Source organism: Pelmatolapia mariae, linkage group LG16_19, assembly GCF_036321145.2.
Source record: "Pelmatolapia mariae isolate MD_Pm_ZW linkage group LG16_19, Pm_UMD_F_2, whole genome shotgun sequence".
NCBI classification, from domain to species: Eukaryota; Metazoa; Chordata; class Actinopteri; order Cichliformes; family Cichlidae; genus Pelmatolapia; species Pelmatolapia mariae.
The window spans coordinates 12,767,598-12,792,957 of NC_086241.1; the positions used below are offsets into that span (position 1 = coordinate 12,767,598).

The 25,360-nt window shown below is 37.2% G+C and overlaps 1 protein-coding gene across 1 annotated transcript in view; it reads right to left on the minus strand.

The window, feature by feature from the left end:
* Positions 1-3,755: 3,755 nt before the first annotated feature.
* The window catches only part of LOC134644308 (receptor tyrosine-protein kinase erbB-4-like), a 303,631-nt gene continuing 282,026 nt past the window's right edge, over positions 3,756-25,360 (minus strand). The window contains exons 21-28 of the mRNA XM_063497223.1: positions 19,627-19,782; positions 17,690-17,765; positions 15,957-16,103; positions 13,872-13,969; positions 12,904-13,074; positions 7,512-7,761; positions 6,622-6,726; positions 3,756-6,389 (exon numbers count right to left, since the gene is read on the minus strand). Of these exons, the coding sequence (XP_063353293.1) occupies positions 5,719-6,389; positions 6,622-6,726; positions 7,512-7,761; positions 12,904-13,074; positions 13,872-13,969; positions 15,957-16,103; positions 17,690-17,765; positions 19,627-19,782 (1,674 nt within the window). The 3' untranslated portion in view covers positions 3,756-5,718. The remainder of the gene's footprint in view (positions 6,390-6,621; positions 6,727-7,511; positions 7,762-12,903; positions 13,075-13,871; positions 13,970-15,956; positions 16,104-17,689; positions 17,766-19,626; positions 19,783-25,360) is intronic.

A 25,360-nucleotide genomic window follows, 5' to 3' on the forward strand; every position in this document is an offset into this window, starting at 1 on the left:
AGTAGATCACTACTAATGCAATGATGCAAGGAGAAATAAAAAACAAAAATCTTGAAAAAGAAAGCATCATTGTTCTATTTACAGCTGCACCTGGCCACCCTATTCCTGCCTATAAAAATATTATCAATTTTTTTTATTACTTTTTCCCGTGGTAAAACTGTTGAGCAATCTATTATCTGAATGTATTTTCAAAAGAAAATTATTAGTTCCATTGTGCAGTTTTACCATCAGTTCAGTACATTGTAAACTGTGCTTACTTAACCACCTACCCAAATTTGTCATGGCATTGTAGAATTTACAAATATGAATCAGTGTAAAATAGCAACATCTGTTATAATGATAGATTATGTTTGTCAGCTGCATTGTGTTTGCCTTAAAAAAAAATTGTATTTTTTTGTTATGTACTGAACAAAAACTGATATCTAAAATGTAATCCACTCAGACCATTGGTGTACTGGATTTCCTTATACTGTAAAAAATATTCTAATGATATGAAAAAGAAATAAAGGAAATACTAGAGATATGCTGTCCTTCCATAGTCCCCATTACTAGGCTTGATGGATCTTAATATAACTAGCTGGTCTATTATTTGGGGCCTTCAATAACCCACTCTCAGTTACATGTGCACCACTCAGTTTCTAACGCATTATGTTTTGACATTAATTACATAATGTTACCCTAAATATTAACACCAGCAAGAAAACCTATAACGGTGTGTAAATAATCTAAGGTAGATGGTAAACTTTATCTTTTTTTCATGTTGACAATACACACATTTTAATCACATGGGGTTAGTAGCAAAGCCTTTTTTGGATATATAGCCTTGGCTGGTTAAACCTGGTCAAACCTGCCAGCTGTTGATCATGGGCTGAGATGAAACAAAATAATCTTAACAAGTCAGATACTGTGAAAACGGTGTCAGACAGCCAATTGTAGATCAATAGTAGGTTGTTTGAAAACAACTCCTTGGTAAGTTGCATGAATTCTTTTTGTAGTCGGCGACTGATTGCAAATTGTTGCGGTGACCACTCTCAACTGTGACGCAATTGCAATGTCACCTGGTGGGAGACGATGCGTGTCCAAACAGTGACATTGCCCCTTAGACGGACCATAATCACCTCTATTGGTGAAGGTTTGAAAATAACTGGTAATTTAAAAATGCAGAAAGATTGTTACTATATTGCAATCAATCTGAGTCAGTCTGCATCGATGGGCGCATATCATCTTAATTAGGTCTCATTGTTATAGGGGACTCAAAACAACTGGTTGTATCTGGTTATATTCCTAAAACAAATTGTAGAGGAATTTCTGAATTTCCATTTCAGATCAGTAAGGCTCTGGCTGAATTCTGAAAGTACTTCAAATGAATTTCTGTTGTATATGCGAACAGATTTGCGATTTTCACAGTTACCATATTATAACAGATTGTATGTAGTTGCCAGGTTGACCCAGTTTACTCCCAAACTCTCTCTGTCTTATTGCTGTTTTATCTCTTTCTTGATGCACCAGAGATGCTTTGAAGACTCAAGTGGTCTCAGACCCGGTCCCTGTCTTCGAAGCAGCCACGCATCTACAAATTTATTACACACGACTGCAATAAACTGCAGTCTGCAACCACTGTTTTCCCTACTGTGACTGTATTAGACAACATGACAGGCATAAGACGATGAAGCTACTTATTAAAAAGAAAAAAAAAATCACAATGAGACCCTGAAGACCAAAAGCTGTAGTAAAACAAAATTTATACTCAACTTAAAACATAATTACATTTTTAATACTCATCAAAAATATGAAATATAAATACAAATTTTACCAAAAAGGCTCATTTACTGAATTAGCAGTCAGCACTGAGAGGGAGTCATTGTGCTCCTTTACTACTTTACGCTTATGAAGCTTTCACGCAGAACATTACAGACTGCTGTATCGTTCACATTGTGCTGTGATTCATGTTAACATTTTTCATGATCACTTTTTCTCTCCGGACTCCTCTGGTTATGTTCACTCAATAATGACTGCTTTTCATTTTTCACTGCTTCAGCCGCACTACAGTGTTTGCTACAAAGAATTCTATAGTTACCACAGAGGAGGAAAAAAGAATGGCAATTAACTCTGGTCCTCTCTGCCAGTTTCAGTGCTCTTGCATCTTCCACCCTTGTAGCTTTTATAACATTGATGCATTGACTGGGTAACATTTCTTGAATGCTAATACCTACGTTTTAACCTCGCTGCAGGATTACAACCTATTGCCTGTCGTTCAGGGTTTCTCAGCTGGTGCACTGGGTGAGATGTTGGGTAACATGATTTCCCCACAGAACAACAAGGGAAAGTGGATGAATTAGCATTCAAAAAGCTAAAAGCCCCTTGTGATGGTTGCTGGCTGAGAGCACCAGTAGGTTTTCTCGTCCACAAGATTGGCTGTATTTTCCCACAGAGAGCCATTTCAAAGCCTTACAGTGACTCTCAACTGCTGCTGCTGCACTTAGACACACAGCCATATAGTAGTCCACAAGCACTACTGCTTTTTTTATGGGTAGTGGTCAAAATTGACTTACATAACTGACATTAATCTGTAAAAAATATAGAGGGGCAATTTTGCTCCATAAATTAGGACAAATAATGTATACATAAGAGTATATTCAAATGATAGTAAATCAGAATACTTGTGATTTCAGAAGTGTAAGACAGTAGATCAGATTTCTAACAGAACAAAGGCCAAAGTGATACTTAACACGATAAAATTCACTATAAAATTCACATTTCTGTTGAGATGCATTTATTATAAGTGCTCTTATTGTGGTATTGTGGGACTAATCTGTCTTCCATTATGATTACATTTCAATAGGCCTGATGTCTCTTTTTGATTTAAAAATTTGTGCCTCAGCTGGAACTCAACTGGATGATTATTATTTCCATAAAACCTGAGAGGTGGAGAAATGCTGTGCCAGGGCAACATCTGCTTTTTGAACAGAAAATCATCGGCACCGCTCATCTGAATCTGTAATATTGAGGCACAACGTTGTGTAACTGTGCTTGTGTATTCTTTCAGCACTGATACATGCACAGGGGTCAGGCAGCTTCGGCCCTCTATAATATCACACATATATATGCTGTGATATTGTAAATGTTATTGAAATTAAGTCAAGCTAATCATATCTTTCAGAGTTTAAAGGCTAGGTCTCCAGTTTTATTTATGACGCTCAAGCTACTTACTGCTTACCACTCTGCATTTGAAAAAAAAAAAAAAGCTGAGAAAAATATCCCTGGTGATCTCATCACTGATGCCAAGGTAATCTTAAACAAAAATGTTTGGCAGGAAATAAACATTTAGGAAGAAAGAATATAAGAAGTGTTTTATGAAGCAGGTTAGAGTTGCATTATTGGTGATGTAGCTGACATTTGTGACCCTTACTCAAAACTAAAATTGAACATATTTGATGGTGATTTATTTACACCTCCTCGTATTAATCACTTTAATCCCAGAACATTAGAAGTACAAAATCTAAGCACTAGAATATCCCTTGAATCTCTTGAATGTAATAAATAAACAATCAAAAGCGATGAAGAATCCTTCAAATTAAATATTGCTACCGTGTTTATAGCTTCTTTCCCCCTGGTGTTGATGTCACTGTCAGCCCAAAATGATATTCTTTACAGAATGCTTCTTTGTTAGTTAAATGCAAAAAAAAAAAAAAAAGCAAAATAACCCAAAAAACTCAGGTGTTATCTCACTGTAAATGGAAGTTGGAGTGTGATGGAGAAAATTGCACGAATTGTTGCTTATAGTGAGAATAACACCAACGCAATTTGGCTGTGCCAGAGTGTTAAGTGCTAATAAATTATCAGCCCCGACCTAAATTAGGCTTCAAAGTCATTTGACGACAGATGCTAGCACTCTCCATCATAATTTAATGTGGCATCTGGCAGTACTGTATGAGTACAGCAAGCTAGCCATCAGTAGATTTAGTGATAACTTACAATGTCAAACACCAAGACAGAAAATGTCCCTTTTTTTTTTTTTAAACTTGTTACAGGGTAATAATGTAGCTGACCCTTGCTTTAGCTATCTTATACCTAAGAGTAAGGGCAGATGGTGACTTTCTTAGTTTTCTCTTTTTTATGACATACAACAGTATTAACACAGAGTGGTTAAAAAAAACAAAAAACTCTTATAGGTGTTCTTTTCCTTTTTCGTTGCTTGTGTCTGTCTGGCGATGACATGTAATTGGCTTATTTTCAGCCATGGAGAGTTAGCCTTTTTCTGTCATCTCCACAACGTTCTTTCGTGGCTGCATTACTGTGCTGTTTACCCCATCCCTTTATTGATCAAATAAAGTACATTGTCAGACAAGTTGAGGAAATAAACAGGTACCTGATGGATTAACAAACAAAGACAGACAAACAAAAAAATACCTCCGCTATACTCTGATAAAGATTTTAAAATACCATCTTTCCCCCTCAGTTTGTGTTTCTCCAGAAACATGTTGTTGTACCTCTTAAAAGATTTGTCCATTCTTAAGCACCGGTTCCACTGAAATAAAATCTCTTCTACTGCAGTTACCAATGTTTTAGTTAGTCACATGAGCTCATGAAGGTAACATTGAACTGTGCGGTTTGTTCGCTACTCGGACTAGATTGGTAAAGATGAGGAACAGCATGGAAAATTACAGTGGAATTTAAAGGGTCATCTTGTGAGCAGTCAACCTTCTAATCCAAACTTGCCGTGGCAACAATGTGTCAATTGCTGCTCAATCAGGTACCAGGTGATATCACAGCTGTGGCGGTATGTACCATCCTGTTGGCCCGTTTTAGTGCTGTAACTCTGGCTGCCATTATCGACACTGTCTTTTTCAAGTACAAGGTCTAATGTTGTTTCTCCTTCAGAACATATTTCAAGTGGCGGCAGACTTATCTGTCGGTGTGTATGTATTTTTATATATATATCTATATATATAGATATATATTAAATAATGTGTGGTTATTGTAGGTGTGTCAAGCCTACAGGCATGTTAACGTGTTTCAGGTATGATTTGAAATAAGTGTGTGATAAATGTCTGAATTTCATTACTGGTGCAGTGAAACGTAAAAGTCAAAGCAGCATGAGGGCAGGCATGCAGGCCACATCTGGGGTTTTCAGCATGACTGCAGGTTTGCTGGTAAGTCATGACACAACTCTATGTGCATGGACGTTTGATTGACTGCACCCAAGCAATAGCAGTTTGTGAATAGTACAATGTGTGCATCTAGCTGGATGGAAAATGTGCCAAAAGGACAGTGAACAGTGATTTAAGGGTGTATAAAGAAAGACATGTAAGGTCATGGAAATAATCGTGCTGGGGCTAACCACAGTTTATTTTTTCCTCCTCTTTTCATCTTTGATTGTGTTAATATTATTTATGTGCAATTTTGATTCTAAAAAACTGGACTTTTTCTTTTCCAGGACAGAATACACAACAAAGAGATGTCTGTGTTTGCTTTGGGGGCCAAGGACAAAGTAACAAAAGAGGCCGTTAGTGAATGTTATTATAGTTTTGTCATAGAAAATGCAAAACCAGTGAGTGAGACTACAAGATTAGCAGACATGACAAAGAGAAGTGTTAAGGAAAGGTGAAAGAAGAACCCAGTTTGAGAAGAACAGCATGGAAAAGTGAGGACTGTTTACTGTCCATTCATCCCCACCCATACCCCTCTATTCATCGCTAATGTGCTACAGGTGGGTCACTACACCACAGTGTTCCTCTGTCTGTATGGAGGGGGTGGCAATACATTGCCTGTTTTCATAGCAGCCTCTGACAAGTATTCCTGGTTTTCAGCCACAGCAGGGCGAATGCGTCCATTCTGGCGGTAGAAGAAGCGTGTGCTGCAGTCCTGCAGGTACTCAGGGTTGTGCAGTGAGGACTTGGGAGGGAGACTGTGCTGCCAGTATTCAGGATTGTCAAAAGTGGCTTTCTTGCCTTTCTTATCAAACATAATGGTGCTGCTGGTAATGCCTGAGTGCAGAGCGTGTCCTGAATGCCCCGGATGCAGGGTGTGTGATGGATACGATGGGTGGGGGAGGTGGCCAGGGGGTACCACATATCCAGTGGAGGAGATGGTGTGGCTTGATGTTGGTGGGTTGACTGTCTGCAGTACTGATTGTGCAACAGAGGATCCAGAGCCAGAGATGGAGACTGTGCCAGCCAATCCATTCTTGGCCCCAGCGTTGAGGAGGGTATTCAGGTACAGTGGCTCGTTGACATACTCATCATCACCATGAGTGGATTGACTTTTGGGGGCAGCAGTGGCTCCAGCCAAATGCAGAGTGTGGCAGCTAGCTCCATCAATCACTGTGTGGGCATCTCCATTCCTACGCCGTGTGACAAAGGGGTTTTCCTCTACAGGGATGAGATAATCTGGAAACAAAAAGGGGATATTAGCATTAGCTAAGGTCTCTACAGTTCTGTTATTGAATGTCGTAAGTTATAGTGTGCATATCAGATGCTTTCAAACCCTTAAAAGAACTGGGTACACATTTAATATATTATTATAGATAAGTACTGTATCACAACACAAACTATGTCATTTAGCTCATTTTATCCAAACATTTATAAATTTGATGAAGACATTCAAAACTGTCAGAGTAACCTGAATTGCTCTTGTCTCTCATGGCATTGCCTTTTGCTCCTCGCTCTGCTAAAAGACCGGTGGGATCGGCGCTGTAACGCTGTCCATTACTGTCCTCACCTCCGCCTTGCAAGAGGAAAGGAAGCAAGAGAGAGTTTTAAAGTATGCTGCTATGAAAACCTTATGTCAAGATCCATATATATATACATAATAAACTCCGAGGCAGAGCTATAACTGTAGCCAAGTAACTTTAATTTGGGTGATTTAGGGATGGCATCTTTATTTTTCATGGGCTGACCATACAGTACATGGATTACGATTAGTGCTCGAACGCAGCCATTACCAATATGTTACACTCATCTCTTTCACTTCTTACTTCTCCAATGAAGTGACATTATAGACACGCTTGCATTGTTAAACTCACTTTACCTACCCAAACAAATATTGGCAGCAAGCATAAAGGGAAAACGTAGAAAAGAATAACTTGAGTCACAATGTCAACAAATAATTCAGAACATTTTCTCTGTTCCGATCTCACCTATCTTGTAGACTGTGACATGACATTTTTGTCACTGTGTCACTGGCTATGGCGTCACCTTGTGGTACATTCAGGCTCAGTGACTAAAAATAAAATGAGGGCTGATTTCGTTTCGCGAATCCTCTCTTTACATATTATAATCAAACCAGATTTTAAAATAAATAAACTGTACCAAAGAATTCTTAGGATATGTCATTAAGTTTCAGTTTATTCATGTAGAGTTTGGTAATGTTTACAAAAACACAAAACATTATGACTCCATGCTTGATATTTGTTCACAATTTACTGGTATGAGCAACCCAAATTATTTTTCAGAGTCCCTCAATTGAATTTAATCCCATGACCGCTGCTTTTGAATGTCATTCTACTTTACCTTGCACTGTGGTGAGAGTTGAGCCAGCCTCAAGGGTGCTTGACCTTGGGGATGCCTGTTTTCTCAGAGTGCCATTACAGCGGGGGTCATCCTGGCTACCACGGCCAAATCCACCAACAATTTTTCCTCCTGAGGCAAGTTCCTGTGGAGCGAGGCAGCTTCCAGAAACAGGGGGACCAGAGATCACTCTCGGCACGGCAGCCAGCATATCCTCCATGCTGAAACTGGGATCCTGACAGCCAAATTGGTTCTGAGTAGAAGTAAGTGAGAGAAAGGGTTCAGTTAGGATAGTACAGGAATGTGAGACTGAATTCAAAGAAAATCAGTTTACTAAGACAGACATACAATGAGAGATTAATGGCAAATTGTGTTTAAAATCTAAAATCTAATGTCAGAGTCAATGAACTTTAAGTTCATGACCTTCAAGGGAAAACTGCTTCTATTCCAATCTTTTGTCTACAAACTAGTTTGATTTTTCTGGTGTGGTACAAGTACAAAAGCACAAAAAAACAATATAAAAATTACAACAAAAAAAGTAAGACAAAGACTATTGCAAAAGTGACAATTGAAGTACTTTGCACTATTGTCCATCTGCAATATTAAAATGTGACAGGCAGGGGAGACAAACAGCAGTGCCAAACAATGATATGGCAGCATGACTGCCAAGTACAATTAAAAGGATTTTAATTAAAAGGCTCCATGCAGCAAGTCTTTAAGTAGCCATATCAGAAATGTCATGCTGTGTGCATTTGTGTCTACACTAATAACAAAAAAGGGCTTTTATGAACCTCAGCAAGTGCTTTACTCGGTTTATCTTTTCTCCCCCATATTTTCAGCAAGTTTTATTTTTTTACATTTTTTATTAACTTATTGTTTTACTGACTTTTCCTTAGGTTATGTCTGAGTGGTCTGTGATCTTATGGCAAAAGTATATGTAATTTATTTCCCTTAAAGTGGACCTCCGGCTATTCACCTTATCTAATGCTAAAAAAAATTGTTATAATAGTCAATGAAACATGGCTAAATTACCAGATAATGAGGTCAGCATATGATTAATAAACGTTTTGAAAAATTTGGGATGCTGTGTAAAATGTAAATTAAAAACAGAATGCAATGATCTGCATATCTCATAAACATATACTTTATTCAGAACCAAACATACATCAAATATTTAAACTGGGAAAATGTATCATTTTAAGAAAAGTAAGTACAGGGCGATGTTTACAGGATCCCCTCTCTGTAAATATCTGGGAACAGAAAATATAAGTTGCTGAACTTTTGGGGGAGGCACGCTGTCCCATTCTTTTTATCTCTCTCTGTCTCTCTGTCTCTCTCTCTCTCATATTCATTATATATATATATATATATATATATATATATATATATATATATGTATATATATATATATATATATATATGTGTATATATATATATATATTTATATAATAAACTACAGCTGTTCAACAGTCCTAGGTCTTCTTTGCGTTTGTATTTTTTGATTCACGACACGCCAGATGTTTTCAGCTGGTGAAAGCTCTGGACTACATACAGAACTGCATGTATACCTGCATGCATACAAGCTGTTCTCTTTGTCCAAAGGATGTGGGTTCCGTGTTTTCCAAAAGAATTTCAAATATTGATTTGCGTTCTGCCTTGTTTCAGTCCATCTTAAAAAAAGCTTTGATATGGCTTCTTCTTTGCATGATAGAGCTTTTACCTGCATTTCTGAATAGCACAGCAAACTGTGTTCACAGTCGTGAAAGTGTTTCTGAGCCATGGACGGATTTCTATGAGTCTGACCTATTTTTAATTTGCAGCGCATTAAGGGCACAAAGATCACAAGCATGATCCAATATTGATTTTCACTCTTGTCCCATGTGCACATGTCCACGTCCAAGAGATATCTCAAGATCCTTTTAACCTTTTAATGATCTTATATACTGTAGATGAAGAATAATTCACCGTCTTTAACATTGTTCCTTGAGGAACATTATTATGAAATTGTTCCACAATTTTTAGATGCACTTTTTTTCCCCCAGATTGATGAACCTGTGTCCACCTTTACTTCTAAGAAACTCTGCCTCCCTGAGATACTCTATTTATACATAATCATGTTATTGACCTGTAGTCAGTTAATTTAATTCGTTGCAAAATGGTCCTCCAACTGTTTCTTTTTAATATTGCTTACTTTTCCAGCTTTTTATTCCCCCATTTAAACTTTTTTGAGATGTTATTAATACTTTTCATAAAATAGCAAAAAGTCTCAGTTTAAACATTTGCCTTTTCTGTATCCTTCTGTAAATGAAATATGGTTTATGAGATTAGTAAATTATTGCAACTTTTTAAATTTACATTTTATAAAGTGTCCCAACTTTTTCAGAATTGGGTTTGTATCTAAGATACAAACAGCTTCATACTCTAAATGCCCAGTTTCCAACAATTTCTTTTCTCTTTTGGGTCTATATGGTGTCACACAGAGACAGGTACATACTGATGGAGAGATCCATAATACGCTCATCACAGGCACACAAAAGTGAACCTTTTGTTTGCCATACCCAAATCAGCAGAAATCTATCTTAAAAGATCAGTGTCCTTAAAACGGGAGAAGCTAGATTCCTTTTTTCAGACAGACGGTGAATTGAGGAGTTTTATCAAAGTACATTGTAGCAGAAAATTACTTTGAACTATGGAAAATAATTTAGTGAAGTCCACAAATACAAATCTAAAGCAGGAAATGAGCCTACTTACTTACAAGCTTACTAAGTTATTCCAATAAAGTTTTTACTGACTACCCAGTTACTGATGACATCTGGCTCTTGTCGCACAGTCATGTAAATCTTTTTTTTTTTTTTTTTCATGATCAGAAACTTCAAAGGGCAGAATTGAGGGGCATTCTCATTTTCTGTATGCAATGGCATCGTTCTTTTTTCCTGATATATTACACGTGAAGTCTTCCCCAGTTTCTCATCTAGTGCTCTACATTATAAGCCAGAAGCAATTAGTTGAGGCCTGAGAGCTCATGCTGTTTTCTCATTACAGTGTAACTGCAGGTATATCTACTAAATTTCCCTCTTTCAATCCTCATTTATACCTATCACTCATCAAAAAAAAAAAAAAAAATAAAAATAAAAAAAACAATCACTAACCTTAACACAAATATAGAACTGTGCAGTTTCTTTAAATCATATTCAAACACATGCACAGCTGTATTACTTTGTACCCTGAAGATGAACAGAGACTTAATCCAGTGTGAAGTAAAATATTAACTATTACTTGAAGAGTCAAGTAAAGTGCCCTGTTCACCTTTTTATCAAAGCACAAGCTTTTGGCTAGGCTAAACGTCTTCATCCCTTTAAACCAAATAGTTTTTAATCTTAGCATGCATTTTCATAATGACATTTCGGAGTATGGTGGCAATGTCTGTTTAAGCGAGTGCAGAACAAATTTCTTCCAGTTATGATTCACAATAATAGAGTGAAATATGGCTGTATAAGTAAGTGTTTTAATAATGAAGCTCATTACAATAATCAACCTATTTGAAATTAAATTATTATGAAGTTATTTGCATTCAAACTAAAAAGAAAGGCCCAGTAGTGGAAGAAAAGTAGAGGCAATAGTAGGGAACAACAGAGGGATTGTAAATATATATACACATCAGGCAAATACATAATCATTCACTCTCTGAAATGCACTAAAACAGGTTTGAGACATGTCTCTCATTGGCATTCAGTGGGTATTTTTATTCTGACATAAACACAGGGGGATTTTGGAATACAAAATGTTTGAATTCTGGCTGTGTGACTGGTGCTGTGATAGATTTAAGTCCAAAGAGAGACCATGAACATTTGAACAGTCCAAGAACTGAGAAGATCTAGCTGTAAACTCCAATTCAGAAGAAGGCAATTACAACAGTTTCACAATGGAGAAAGACGAAGGAAAACAGAAAGAGAATTGGACAGCAAGAGACAGATGGGAGTGAACGTGAGAAAGCTGTGTGAGTGCAGTTTTAAGGCCTCAATCTTTTGTGCTTGAACAGAATAGTCCCGCATTACACTGAGAAAACCATTCCCATATCACTTTAGAATGCATCTAAATGATTTGAGTACTTTTGCTATATTGTCCCATTTTTCATCTTTCAACCAGCCACACTGCTACTATGTTTAAAAAGAACTGGTAATAGGAGATGGTAATCCAGAGACCATGTCAAATTAAAAGATAAGAAACAAATTTAATGACAAAAGTTAAAAAAACACACAAATTAAAACTTAAGTTCATTAAAGAAGTAATAACAAAAATAATGAAAAAGGGTTGGGCCACCAGTCTACCTTACAGTGTTAATGAAGGGATTAACTTGGAAAACACAAACTAGCTTACCTAGGTTGTTGCAAGAGGTTTCGAGCTTTATGACTTTACAGTTTATCATTTAATAGATTTAATCTTGTTTACAATGTTAATAAATTATTTACAAATATTCCAGCTAAATATTTTTGTAGGAAAATCTGTGGACATCAACAACAGTACAGTGAACTGAAAACTACACTAAAATATTGGGTTAGATGTCTAGAATGTAGAAAACCATTGTGACTAATGGCAGTTGGCACCTCCTATTACTACTGTTACTTCTAGCTTAAAATTCTGATAAAAACAGAGCAACAAGAACGAATTAATTGTTGAGTGAGTACATCAAAAACAGTTAAAATCAATAGCCCATCCATCTTGACAATGACTACATTAGGAGTGCTAATGCAATCACATGTTCAACCAGCTGGCTAACCAGATCTGTCATCTTTTTAAAGCTCTATTTAGATATTTTACATAGACAAGAGCAAGTCATTTAAGAACTCTATTTGCTCTTATCACCACTGCCAGCTGGGTATTCACAGAAGAAAATTAGTTGAACATTTTATGCACGCTTGATATTGTGAAGGAGTGTGAACCTACACCATAATCCATAGCCTTTTCTTAAGCCTATTGCACCATTGTGGTTCTGCCAGGGCCACTACAAAACCTAAAACTAATTATTAAGTGAAATCAACGCAGAACAAAGTCTGAAACAGGAGACAAACCGTGAGTTGTTGGCTGGCAAACTTGTGATTTACTTCACCACCACCACCCTTCTAGCCTCCAAATGTGGACTTAATCTCTCTTGTCACAGCACAGATGCCAGTGGCATCTGCCAGAATAGCAGTATTTGACATGCTAAGATGAAAACATGCTGTTAAGTCTAAGCTATTTTTAAAAATTCCTCCAAGTTTAAACAATCTATTTCTACCGCAAAACACATTGTGCAGTCACATTGCATAATGATCCACCTTAATAACACAATGTAAGTGTATCTTCAGTATTTCTTCCACATATTGAACATTGTATTAGGGCGCTTGAAATAAAATACCTTGTTGGAGTCCATCCTTGTGCGGGGAGTGTATGCCAGTGGGGGAATGTTGAAGGAGTGGGGCACCAAGTACTCCTCAGCATCCATCAGGTCATCTAGTTCCTCCTCATCCAAGAGGCTCTGGAAGAACTTGCTGTCACTGGGGCTGGGCAGCTTCATGCGATCATCACCCTGAGTAAAGTTTGATTCAGTTCAATTCAGTTTTATTTATATAATGCTAAATCACAACAATGGCCTCAAGGCATTTTATATTGTAAGATACAAACTCTACAATAAAACTGAGAAAATCCCAACAATCAAAAAACAAAACAAAAACCCCTATTAGCAACAGTGGGATGGAAAAACTCCCTTTTAACAGGAAGAAACCTCCGGCAGAACCAAGCTCAGGGAGGGGCAACCATCTGCTGCCACCAGTTGGAAGTGAGGGGAGGGAGAAAACATTTATTGACGATAAAGCAACAAGTTAAGTCAGAGGTTGTGGTTTGGGGCCTTGTCATTAGCTCTCAGGTTTGGCAGATCCATCTGATACTTTGAGAAAGGCTGATATGCAGAGAAACAAGAGAGGGAGGGTGGGGCACAGAAACCACAACAAATGTGTATGGGGTAGACATTCAGATATATTACCAGACGGGGAGTGTTTGGAGTGAGGTCCAGCTTGTTATTCTGATAACATATTAGCTATTATTTTTAACACTTTTATAGCCTCTGCAGGTTGTATTTCACTGAAGTTAATTTGAAAATATCAGAATAACAAGTGTGATAATGTCAGATTTGTTTCATGACTGTTTTACTTAGAGAAACCTTTTTTGAATGAGCACTTATTTTAACACAACATAAGCAAAGTCCATGTTTTTTTCTTTTACAAAGGAATGGGAAACAGAAAAACTCTCTATATGAAAAACTGACACAGTAACCGAAGACACACTATAAAGATAACATACATATTCCAATACCATCAATTTACCTACCTGGATGACCAGATATCTTTGGGGATCTCGAGCCATTCGAGTGAACTCGGCAGCCAGCTCCTTGAACTTGGGTCGACTGTCTGCATCAATCATCCAGCCTGAAAGGCATTTCTTTATTATATTTTTAGCAATATGATGTTCCAAATAAAAATAACAAATGTGTGTGTGGGGTGGAGATGCCATCTATACATCTTATTGATGTGTATAACTTTCCCAGTCAACATTCAATTTGAAGCTTCATCTATCCCCATCAGGATCCTGTTTTTTGTTCCTGCGTAAATTTACTGTGACCCCATTTAACTATTAGGAACAATATGTTGAGAAGGTGTCAGTGGAGATTTGGCTGTGCAGTTCAGTGATCTTCCTACTTTGGTGTCAAGGGTAATGCCTCCATAGACTGAGCCTTTGGCTACATAATAATACACAATAATTAGACTTTGATATCATCTTTCAAGCATTATTTTTTGACATGCAACTATCTCTACAGAGTGAATAATTCATTGTGAATGGGTATGTATACGTAAAGTGATAAGTTGAAATTATTTAACTTATTTCCTGACTGGTCGATATGGTAGGTTAAATCTATCATGATGGTGGTTTCAATTGCACTCAAAGCAGCTCTGTATTAAACCATTATGCTATTAAGTGGTGGTGATAGTAGAGTCTGGTGTGTTTGCTCGTGTATTGATGGGGCAGATGTGGTGGATTATCCCTGGGCTAACTGTGGTGGGAAGGTCTGGGTAACAAAAAACTGTAGCTAACCTGTGAAAGCTTGACATCAATCACATGACATGAAAACAGGCCATATTCCCCTACTTCTTAAGATTTTTTAAGATTTCATTTTTAAACCATTTTCCAGAATGCATTGTTTCATAATGATTAATTAGATGAGTTTAAATAAAGTTCTCTTCTTTATTCAAATTTAAATATAAATACTGTTTCATCGCTAGAATGGCCATATGGAGCTATGTGCTCTTCTGCCAGTTTCCATGTGAACATGATGATATAATGCCAAAGCAATCATGTGGTCTGGCCTTGAGTACAGGCTGACTAGGTATCCAGGGAAAGGATGGTTAAATGTGGCTTTAGATGTGAATACATAAATACATACATAAAAGCCATTTCAAATGTAAAATTGATTATCTTTTGTCTTGGTGCATAGCGTCTATTATTATTGCCAGTAAAGCGGAGGATAGTGAAATTAGTTAAAGCTTCAGAAGTACACTGAGCACATGAGCCTTTTCAGCATGTGCAGTGTTGCAGAAAGAAGTCAGATAACAGGCAGGTGATAGTAACCTCTCCCTGCCGTGTCTGTGTCCACTTGCCAGATTGGCGCAGGTTGAGGGTGACCGTAAAAGCCAAGGTGACAGAAACGGCCAGAGGCTGAACCTTGGAGAGCAGTAGAGAAGGCTGAAGTGGTGCTGGCACCCAGTCTTTGTCCTGTCAGCAGTGGCCAGAGGGTATAGTGCCACCTGTGACCCCAGTGCCTGACAGTATAACAGCAGTGCCTGACCACTAAGGCCAACCTGTTCATGCTTTGCAGTCCTCTAAAATTTTATACAAGTATGATCAATTAAAAGAAAACAGGTGGGCTAAACTGTAGAACCGCAATCTACCGATTACCAAATGTTCTCTAAACATGTTTCTATTCAAAACTAGCTAGCATCCCATACGGAAAAGAAATAGAAAAACCTTATAAAAGACTTGCATCAGCTTTAGCTTGCTTCATATAGTGAATCATATCATGCTTATATGATTTACTCATGAAAGTGGCCACTTTCTCATTACTTTCATGTATTGTTTTAGGAAGTATCCAAAACATACAAGTTTCATTTATATAATTTTTCTAGGGATCTTACATCTGTTTTCACTCTTGTATGCTTTTCATACAAGTTTCACAAAAGACAGATACAAACTTTCTAAGATTTATATATATCTTTTCCATATGGGATGTGTCCTCAGTGCTCTCAGTTTAATATGGTAGAAACAGTAATTATTAATTCTGATTTATTTGATTTGTTGCATTTGATTTTAGTTTATTAAAGAGAGTCTCTGTTCTTCTGGTTACTTTGAGATTTTACTTACATTTGACCATGACCATGTAAACATCAATGGTGCAGATGGGTGGTTGAGGAAGACGCTCTCCCTTCTCTAACAGATCTGGGATATCTCTTGTAGAAATCCCATCATATGGCTTCCCTCCAAAGGTCATCAGCTCCCAAATGGTTACACCTGAAAGATGTAGGAGTAGTGATATATGAGCACAGAGGCAGACAGATTAGTAAGGAGAAATAAAAAGATAATTACAAAAACAAGAACAAGTAGAAATGTGTGTGTGTGTGTAACAGCCCAATTCACTCTAAGTGGAAATAGGAAAACAAAAATAAATGTTCCTTTTCTTTTAGAGTAAGGAAGCACAAGTGCACTTTGAAATCTTTTTCATTTAATGAAACAGACATTTGAAAAAGAGATGTCTTAAGAAAACAGTAAATGTTGTTTTACCAATAAGTCTCAGTCTCAAGCAAATTACATAAATAAATGACAGGAAAACATAGGCGTGACTCTGCTTTTAACCACTTTGCTACAGTGTTGCATTGTAAGCTATGGGTAAGATCTTTGTCAGACAGAGGTATGCAAAAATGACAAGGGTTTAGACCTCTGGCTTGGATAAAATCAACACCTTGTGCAAAGACTCATGATGTGACCAATTCTTAATGATCTACAGTTTTATGCTTCCTTGTGCAAACTACACTCAAGTGTCCCCAAATTATTCCCTTATTCTCTGCAATTTTTACAGATTGCAAAACCCACCAATCAGCCAGGTCTGGTCTGTTCTAATTAGCCACCAAGGAAAAAAATCAACCATTCAAATGGTTCTTGATTCTTGTGAAACTAAAAAGATGAGTTAAAATAATGTTCAGGATTTTATTAATCACAATTTACTTCACATTACACTACACGTATACAAGTTCAAAGTAAAGTGTCCATCCACTGTCTATTCACCGTCTCTTGGCTGCTCTTAGTGTGTTAAATGGACAGGGAAGAGTCGGAGCCAAGCTCTCAGTAGGAGCGTGATCTCACCCTCTTTCCTCTCCTGGTCCTTCTGTCCTCTCCCTCACAGCCTTGTACCTTCAATAGTTTTCTCCCACTACATGTATTTTGATGTAACTGTCTATAAATAATGAATAAAACCAAGAATATGAAGATGGCCTTGAACACATTCTACCTCATGCACCCTTTTTCTATTCCCCTCTTTATTTCTTGTCACACACACAAGTCTTATTTTATTTTTTTCTTTGTCTGCAAATTCCTGCTAGACTGTCAGCAGTTGAGCAACCAAACTAGGCACACAGGTACACTTTAAAGGGCCCCGAATGCTCTTAGTGACATCTGATATTATGATGTCATCATGTTACCTAACAATCACCCACCACTGGCTCAAATAACCATTTGCAGTATTTATGTACCTAAAGCACCATACTAAAATATTCTATTGCTTAATTTCGGGACCATAACATGTCATTTATATCTACAAAAGTTGAATTACACATGTGATACATTATGCTGCCATATACTGCCTAGCAACTGACATTGTTGTTTCTAGTATATTGATGGCAACATGACAATAAAGTAGTAAGAAACAATAAAACTTTTTGCAAAACAGGTGATAAGAATCTGTGCTTTATTAAAATTGTGGCCATTTTTTTTTTAATTTCAGCTTTTCTATTTACATTTCATTGGATGAAGGTCAACCAGTGCCTTTGTTATCAATAAAATTATATAGTAAACTTTCATTGTTATATTCAAAGGACACTTACCATAACTCCAAACGTCACTCTGATGAGTAAACTTCCTGTAATGAATACACTCAAGGGCCATCCATTTGATGGGCATCTGTTAATAAAAGCAGAGATGTTAGTACCCTTATACTTAAGGAAAACTCTAATTTTCCAAGTGTTTTTATACTAAATATCAGCTAGTTGGGTGTTGACAGTGTATAATGGACCATTTTGGCAAAGATACATCAACGACACTGGCGAGCAGAAGTGTAAGAGAAAACAAAGTTTTAGGAAAAAAGAGGACACACACATACACAAGCTCCAGCACTGCTGGAATAAGGTGAGACAAAAACATGTCAATCTGATATGCAGCTTAACACTATAATTAGATTTGAAATTCTATTTATTACAGTGATGGAAACTGAGAGGAGGGGGTATGGAAGGTCAGAATTTCTGTCTTTCACTCAGCTGAGGGGAAAATACTACAGTGATCGTCACTGATATAAACCGTGTTGGAGACACTGGAAAGAGAGGAAGAGAGAGGGATGAAAAAGACTTTCTTGAGTAAAGAGGTTTTGAAAACAAAATACAAAAGCGGCAAAGGATAAACAAAGATTAGAAGAGGTCAGAACTCCATGTAAGTACAGCCTCAAGGATATATTTGTTTACTATGTTTACAGGGTTTTGAAATCCCCAAAGGTAAATAACACGGTCCAGTAGAGCAGAATAGCATTTCACTCCAGTGAAACTGTCCTTTGTGATGGGCTAAGTTCTTCTTGTAGAATATGAAACCCTCATTAATGTTAATGTGTATTGCTGTCTTTTACAAAATGTCAGCCGTAAGGTTCAAAATGGTTATTTATTAATATTGTATCTCCTAAACCAACACTTTATTCAACAAATAACTGAGGTAGATGGGCCCTTATTACAAGTTCAAGTGATCATACTGGACTAATTGCAAAAGTAACAAAAAGCACTAACATGATGGTTACTGCAGCCTCTAGACACTCCAACATTCAAACTGCATTTTTCATTTAAATGTTAAGGAAAGAATTATAAAGCAGACTTTATATTAAAACATTTTTGGCATATTTTAAATGTCTGGTTCAAATGCAAATGAAATTGAGATTTTTAAATAAAAGCTTTTACATTATTCTTGTTCACTTTCCTGACAGTCAGAAGAGACTTTCGTCAGTCTATACAGAGCAAAAGCCAGCAGCAGATTAGTTTAGCTTAAATGCCTGATCTGGGTCTTTTTGAAGATAACACAATCCGGCAATCAGCACCTCAAAAACTCACTACATAGTAGGATAAAGCTATTCGAGCTTAAAAAAACCAAAACAAAGCAAAGTTTCTGATCCCTTTTAAAATGACTCTCCTTCCTAGCTGTCACCATCTCAAGTAACATTATCTTCACTTCACCTGCCTCTCCTCTCCTCTGCTAAGAGTGTGCCTGCTTTACTCTGCTCTGTGTGTGACACATATAGGGGAACAGATGAAGAGCACAAAAGACACAAGGAAAATGTGAAACAAAGAGCAAAGGAGAGGAACAAACAAACAGTGGAGACTTCCGACCAAAGAAAAATAATAGCCCATATAAACAACACAAGCCTTCAACTTCATACATTAAAGTGTTGCTAATGTTAGATAGACCTTATTCACAATCACAAGCTCTGATAACTTCAGCACATTCATCTATGAAAACATAGTTATTAATTTATGTTTTTTGAGGCTATAATTTCGTACACTGCGCTTCCAAGCGCTAGCATTTAAAAACTCATTGTTCTCTCTAGTAGAAAAGAAGGCATCCCAGCCAGGAAATTGTTTAATGCTTGCTTTCTATGGCTTAATTTTTCTAAGTGTGGCAGTGATCATCAACTCAGATTCTCACAAGGAAATTAAATGTCTATTTACCCCCCAAAATTAACCAAATTTCATTATTTGACAGTGTTTCTAAAGGAGATTTCACAATTTACCTTTCCTCCATCAGCATTATATTCTTTTTCATTGACATCCAACAGGCGAGCCAGCCCAAAGTCAGTGATCTTGATGTGGTTGGGAGATTTGACCAGAACATTTCGGGCTGCCAAATCCCTGTGGACGAGCCTACGCTCCTCTAGATACATCATTCCCTGCAACACAACAGATGCACATAAAGACAATATTTCCTTCCAAGTTCATTTCCATACAACATACATGACATTGCTGTCTATAAATCACATGCATGCAAGTTAACATCACCATATGTTGTCATCATTATCACTATCAAGTCAACGTTAGAATTTTTCTAATTATTTATATCAGCATCATTAAAACCACTTTGATATTTTTAGATTTATAATCCCCATCAATTAACAACTAGACTGTAGAAAAGCCCCCGTAACTGCCAAATGTTTGGCAATGCAATCAAAGGCAGTATCCATAAGCATGTTTTCAATTAAAACAGGACTCATAGGAGCAAGAATGTTGGAGTAAAACACTTCCATCTGTATATTTACTTAACAATTAGGAAACCAGGCGTGTGCTCTGTCTTTGATATGATATGCTTTAGAAAAAAACACAACAAAACAAACCCCCAAAACATTTTACTGTTGCAGTCTTACTTGTCAAGGTTAATATTTAAAATCCCAATCATAATGTCACTGGGATGTTTTCCCCATTTTTTTTCAGCAAAAAGTACAAGTGCTTAATAAAAAACAAAACAAAGAAATAATTACAAGAAAACAAAAAACATCATTACCGTGTGTACAGAAGCACACGTGCACAAACATGTGCACCGGTAAAGAGGATATCAGAATTTGCATCATTACAAAATCAGAAAGGCAACCTCAGCGTGAAGCAAAATGCCAATCATGTCCTAAAGCTACAATATAATATCTCCATAAAGCTGTGTAAAGGCTTTTCACTTTCTACACCTTGTGCTGCACATCTTGAGCCTACACTGCCTATTGTGCATCACTGCTAGAGTGGACTTGAAGAGACAGAAAAATGGGGGAAAACTGTTTCAAATTGGACAAGCAATAATGGAAGCCACTTTGTTTGAAGTGGTGAGAAGACAGAGAAAACGAGGCCTTATTTGAAACCATAACAAATTGGATTTAGCTGGAATGGGCTGGAATGAAACGAGAAGTAGGAGCAGGAGGAGAGTAGAGGGATGGGGATAGGTGGGGTCGAGCTACAGCAGTCCAAGAGGTGAGATAACATTCATACAGTTGTAAGGCTATGATCACACTGCCTCGTTTGGCTTAATCTCAGGAGAGAACAGATGCTTTTAGCATACCTGCACATTTACATACAAACCCATATGCACCTGTAGACATGAATATGACATAATATTGCTTTCATAAGACGCTGACATAATAAATCATTCTCATGAGCAGATAATTCTATTACATGTCCATCCAGCTATTCACTGCTAGCAGCACAGTACAGGCACAAGTTCAATAACTGCATATGCGGGACTATATCACCATGCACCTACATCTGCCCTTAAAATTAAGGGCAGGAGGTGAAGTTATTTCACTTCATGAAAAGTAAAATGATTTGTGCCAGTAAAAAAATCACATAAATTGCTGTGGAGACTGAGATTCATAACTGTTAACAGAAATTTGTAGGTAGCAACTCAATGAAGTAATCAAACATATCATAGATAAACATACTATTACAGTACAACAGAGTGCATTCTTTGTTTTGGCTATTATATCAGAATGAATCAATATCTCTCAGAAATGCATGGTCAGATTGTACAAATGAGTGCTTATTTATGAGCGTTAGCTTTTATGACTTTTACTACTGGCTCTAACCTCAACAAGCACTACACTGTAAAATGTAATATTGTGTTTAATTAAAAATATTAAATAGGCTGAACTCAATTTTTATCAATTTGTTTTTAGAACTCAATTTAAATAAGTTACCAGTACTTTTTATGCAAAAACGCTGATAAACTCCATTTATTTGAGTTGTCTTAACTTAGAAAAACTAAGTAAGCTGGAAGTTTTGCTTCTCGGTGCGGAAGGATGAAAGATGTGTTTTGAAAATGCCACGTGACTACAGGTCCTCCTCCCTCCCGGATCAGTCCGCGTGTTCACGGTGCATTTTTTATGGAATAACTTGAGCAAACCTCAGCTCAAGATATTATTGTTGTCATTGCTGTGGATCTTTACTGACTTGGTGAGTAAATGTTTACTCTTATTCAAACTGAATTTGTGGCTTCTCTTAGTTTAGCACCAGGTTTCTAATCTTGCTAGCTAGTTAGTGTTAGCCTAGCGTTGCTGCTGCCGCTGGGCTCATGTTACTTAAAAATTAACACCACAGCCTTAAAAACCTTACATAAAACTATGTGGTGAAATTTTCTGTTGATTGTTTGAAATAAATAAGTGAGATAAGAGCCCAGACAAAATTCTTTGGGAGGTGCAGCCGTTAGGGGTGGGGTAGGTAGGTGTGGGATGTGGGGGGTGGATAACAGAGCTCTCCGAAAACGTGGAAGCACTTTTGCAAATATGTGATATTTTGATAAATTAAGTAGATATTTGAGCGTTATACAGCTACATTGTCGCCTGAAAATATCTTAAAAGGTTATTTTGTGACCCAGAAAGGGTAGTCTGGGGAAAAGGAGGATCGCATTTGTCGGCCACGGTTGTCGGAGCCTGTGTGTACTTGTAAGCGCGGCAATGGCGGAGGAGCGCCGCTGAAAAACTTATTACTTTTTCTGGGTCACAAAATAAACTTTTAAGATATTTTCTTAAAAGATAAATTTACACAGCTTAATGTAGCTGTGTAAATTTCAAATATCTGCTCGATTTATCAAGACATCACATATTTGCAAAAATGCTGCGACGTTTTCGGAGACTTCTATTTTTTTTTTCATGCTTTGTGGCAGCTTTAGAACATCTGTGGCATCTATTAATGTCAAATCTAGCCTTTATTTAACAACATAAGCAAACTCTATGTTACAATGATTGCACAGCCATTAAGGATCAAATCAGTTTCTGAAAAATGTTCTGTTTTTTCTCCCTCTGCTTGCTTCTTTCTGTCTTTGAGGCTCGGGACCAGCACTCCTGTTGTTGGACAGAAAGACATCAACTCAGTGGTAAGGATTTTGGTTTTCTAATATATTAGCAACCGTCAGTGACATTTATATTAATCAGGCTGAACTTTAATCATACTTTAGATCAGCCTGTTTTACTTATTGTTTTGTTTGTGCTTTGGTTTGGGGAAGTTGTTTCTTTACTGATCTTTTCCTGTCTTCTGTTATTAGACTTGAGATATGACTGCACTATGCTGTTGCTGGTGACTCCAGTTAATTCTACAAGACATGCTGTGTAAGTAAACAAACAACAACAGTTTGGTCTGCATTTCTTGAAAGATCACATCCCCCAAACTTAGTTTAGAGGGTCTACACTGTATATAGTGAAGTCTGCAAGTTTTCTAACAGCAAAATCTGTTTTGTGCCCAAAATCATTTTGCACATCATTAGAATGAAAGTTATTGGCCATGTTTGCATAGCCCTTTTTTAAAATGATGCTTTCATGACATTATTGTGTGTTGGGTGGTGGTCACGGCTATCCAGACTGACAAGTGGGACATTGAATGTCACCTCTCCGGTGGGGATGGAGCCTGAGATCGTCTAAATTGCAGTCTGTTCTTTACCAAATGCAGAAAAAAATGTTTTAAGAAAGCAATTAAGTTCATGTTCCAAAAAATATGATTGTTTGCTTGCAGGACAACAGGAGAGATGAGTCCTCCGTCACAGATGGTGTGGTCAGTGAAGATGGTCGCCTGCAGGTTCAAGCTCATTGCATCTCCAACCCACATCCACTGCCACTGTACTTAAGGGAAGTTAAAGACTTTCTTCTGCACCTACATTTGGATCACCTCGATCCATGACAGTCATTCAGGCAGTAATGCCTGGACTGGAAACAAGCCATCCTTAAAATATTACAACATTCCAGCTCCTGTGTTGGAATGAAAAACAAATGTGTTGTTTAAATTAGAGACTGCACTTGTGACAGAACAACAAATATTTTATTTTGATTATATAAGTAATGTAAGTACAAAACAAACTTGTGGTAGGCCTAAACTTATTTTCAGAATAATTAAATCTGAGACTTTGTTTCATTGTAAGATTATAACAGTGATGGCAATATAATTGTTTGTTGTTCAGCAGAACATGTCCAGTATGTTGGCTGTTGTACTTTGTTGTGTTTGAAAATAAAAGTTGGGTTCATTTTAACATCATTACAAAAAGTGTTGTTAATTATTTTTAATCATATTCAGGTTAACACAAATTGTTTTTTCATTTAGTTGAACTTGAAATGTTTGTCAGTAGGTAAACAATTAGTATTGTACAGTCAGAAATATCAAGTTATTGTTAATACTGCAGACTTGCAATGTATAAGTTGTCCTAACAGTCATCTTAAGTAAGCTTTACTTAGTTTTTTTGAGGCAACGAGTTTCCATAATTTTTTTGAGTTCTGGGAACTAACAAGGCTGTACAGTGTTCTCAAAATGAGTAAGTTGCCCTAACTTGGTCATCTTAAGTAAACTTGATCCAATGTTTTTGAGTTCTGGGAACAAATGAGCTTGTACAGAGTACTCAAAGTAAATAAGTTGTCCTAACTTAGTCATTTTTAGCTAAGCTTTACTCAATTTTTTTGAGGCAACGAGTTTCCATAATTTTTTTGAGTTCTGGGAACTAATTAGATTTTACAGTGTATAAGAGCTCTGCTCTTATAGCCAGTGCTGCCAGTTTGGCAATATGTTAGGAGATTAATGTGCCCAGTCGCTGAGACTGTGACTAATGGAAACTATACAACTCGAGCAATGTACTTGTATTTAAACTTTTTTCTTGTAAAACATACAGCATAACTAATGTGCAGGTTTGTGCTATTTACATGAGTAATCTAACGATGTCTGATTCCACCTTGCGCCAGAGCTAAAATTTTTTTTTACAGTAACAATGAGGATCCATGAACTGATATGTTATGATGTACCATATGCTCAAAGGCAGAATTTACATTAAAGCAGAAACGGTGATATACACTAAGGGGATGATTATTACATTTCAAACATGCCAATGTGTGATTTTCAGTATCTATGAGAGTGTCTATTTTTTTCCCACAGTGTTGTGCCAACTTTTGCAAGCATACCTTGCCCAAAATGCTGCAGAATGGGTAGAACTGAAAATGGACAAAGGCCAAGCTGGTCATTGCCCATGGCTCATCGAGTCTGTGTGTATGTCAATGTATACACTGCCAGGTTTCTGACAGATTCTTATTTGTACATAAATCGCACCCAGTAATCTCCTCAATTTTCGAGACAATTAAACAGCGGAGAGAGAATGGATGGTTTGGCAACCCGTGAATTTTAATTTGCCAGCACGATGAGATTGAGAGGGGGAGGTGATGGTGTGTGCGCAGAGTGGGAAGTGGCTGCAGACGTGCGTAAGGAACAAACTTTTTTTTCTTTTTCTACTCGGTTGCTCTCATTTACTGGCCTCCCATGTGGACATGATGAGAACAACTCACTGCCAGAGGTTTTGTAATTGCAGCAAACCTGGATGAGACAGCCAGGCTGCTGCCAGTAGTGGAAGCTGTATTTCAGGTAAGCTTGCCACCAGAGAAAATCCACAGGGTTCAGACAGACTCTGTTATGATCGCACCTCCAGACGAGAGGTGCTTTCCAATCAGTAGGGATAAGACCTATGCCCTA